Source organism: Pygoscelis adeliae, unplaced genomic scaffold (assembly GCF_000699105.1).
Source record: "Pygoscelis adeliae isolate BGI_AS28 unplaced genomic scaffold, ASM69910v1 Scaffold358, whole genome shotgun sequence".
In the NCBI taxonomy this organism is placed as follows: Eukaryota; Metazoa; Chordata; class Aves; order Sphenisciformes; family Spheniscidae; genus Pygoscelis; species Pygoscelis adeliae.
The window spans coordinates 1,686,538-1,687,842 of record NW_008825429.1 but is presented as its reverse complement, the minus strand read 5'-3'; the positions used below and the strand labels follow the sequence as shown (position 1 = coordinate 1,687,842).

Below are 1,305 nucleotides of genomic sequence, written 5' to 3'. Positions count from 1 at the left end.
GGCCGCGGGCCCCCCCCGGCCCCGCATGGCGGGAGCCCGGCCCCGAGGAGCGCAGCATCGCTGCGGGGGACAGGCCGGCAGCCCGTACAGAGGCTTACCGCAGCTGCCACGGCACTGGGGGCAACCCCCGCCCGCCTGAAGGGAGCCAGCAGAAGCAAGGCGGCTCGCAGCATTTCGACTCAGCGAGCAAAAGCGCTCCTTCCTCGCTCGCTTGGCCCCACGCCGCTGGCACGTTGTTAGAGGAAAGCCTCCCTGAAGCAGCAGGCACAGAGCCGGCCCAAGGGCTGCTTCCGCTGCGGCAATGGAGGACACGGCCAACAAGAAAAAAACAAACAAACAACAAACAAACTCAGGGCAACAAGAAGCCCTGAAGGTACCTACAGCCCCTGGAGCCCAGCAAGGTAAAAGTCACCCTGGAGCGCTGTCAGGCACCTGCCACTCAGTCTAACTGTACCGTGAAATACCATGTCTGAGAAACAAGGAAACCCAGTGTTCCTTTTCTTTGATTTAGTAATCAGAGTGAAACAGGTATGTTGCCGATTGCCCAACTTCATCCCCAACCTGCCAAAGCCTACAGCAGACAGCTTACTTCTAAATCTTTATTTGCTTTCTACACAGAGAAAACAGAGGAATGTTGAAGCAGCAATATTTAAACACACTAGCAGGGAGCCATCAATCTGTGAGAGCGCACAAAATGCAATAGAGGGCCATTTGTGCGGTGGTCTCTGCTAAGGGGCAGGATGAGGGTAGGTCCAGGAGCAGCCTCTTCAGACAGATGGAGAGGTCTACGCAAAGGTGGAGCCATTCCAGCCCACATTGGCGGCATTCATGTCGAAGTAGTTGATGTACACCCTGCAGAAGAGGCACGGGAAGACACAAACAATGACCTTATTAACTCATTTATATAAGTAATGAGACAGGACAGGGGACAGTGCTTCCCATTCCTCGGAAGAAATGTCAAGCTTCTTTTTTACTGAAATCTAGCTAACTTCTCTGGTAAAGCCTCCAAACAGTCAATATTCCCTCAGAGTCCCCGGAATTGTACTTTTTTTTCTTTTTTAAAATACAAACTCTTCTTCAGTCAGGAACTGCCCAGACACCAGACAGCTTTTGGTTAGCAGCCTGTCAAGAACTTCCGGAGATCAAAACCTTTTGTTTCTGAAGTGCTGCAGTCCTTCACACGTGTCAGACAGACAGGCAGCCTTACGAAAGCCAAGCAGGCCCTCGGGGCCGGCTCTGCACTTCTCCCTTCCAACCCCAGCACGTCAGTGGCAGCAGGGTCTTCTGTCCTTCACCGCTGCACGC

At 53.3% G+C, this 1,305-nt stretch overlaps 2 protein-coding genes across 2 annotated transcripts in view; both read right to left on the bottom strand.

Annotated features, from left to right (window-relative positions):
- The window catches only part of DDX51 (DEAD (Asp-Glu-Ala-Asp) box polypeptide 51), an 11,239-nt gene extending 11,066 nt beyond the window's left edge, over window positions 1–173 (bottom strand). The window contains 1 exon segment of the mRNA XM_009330849.1: window positions 99–173. Within this exon segment, the coding sequence (XP_009329124.1) occupies window positions 99–173 (75 nt within the window).
- A 412-nt stretch (window positions 174–585) lies between these two features.
- MIF (macrophage migration inhibitory factor (glycosylation-inhibiting factor)) overlaps window positions 586–1,305 on the bottom strand; it is a 12,447-nt gene continuing 11,727 nt past the window's right edge. The window contains exon 3 of the mRNA XM_009330762.1: window positions 586–852. Coding sequence (XP_009329037.1) covers window positions 786–852 — 67 coding nt within the window. The 3' untranslated portion in view covers window positions 586–785. The remainder of the gene's footprint in view (window positions 853–1,305) is intronic.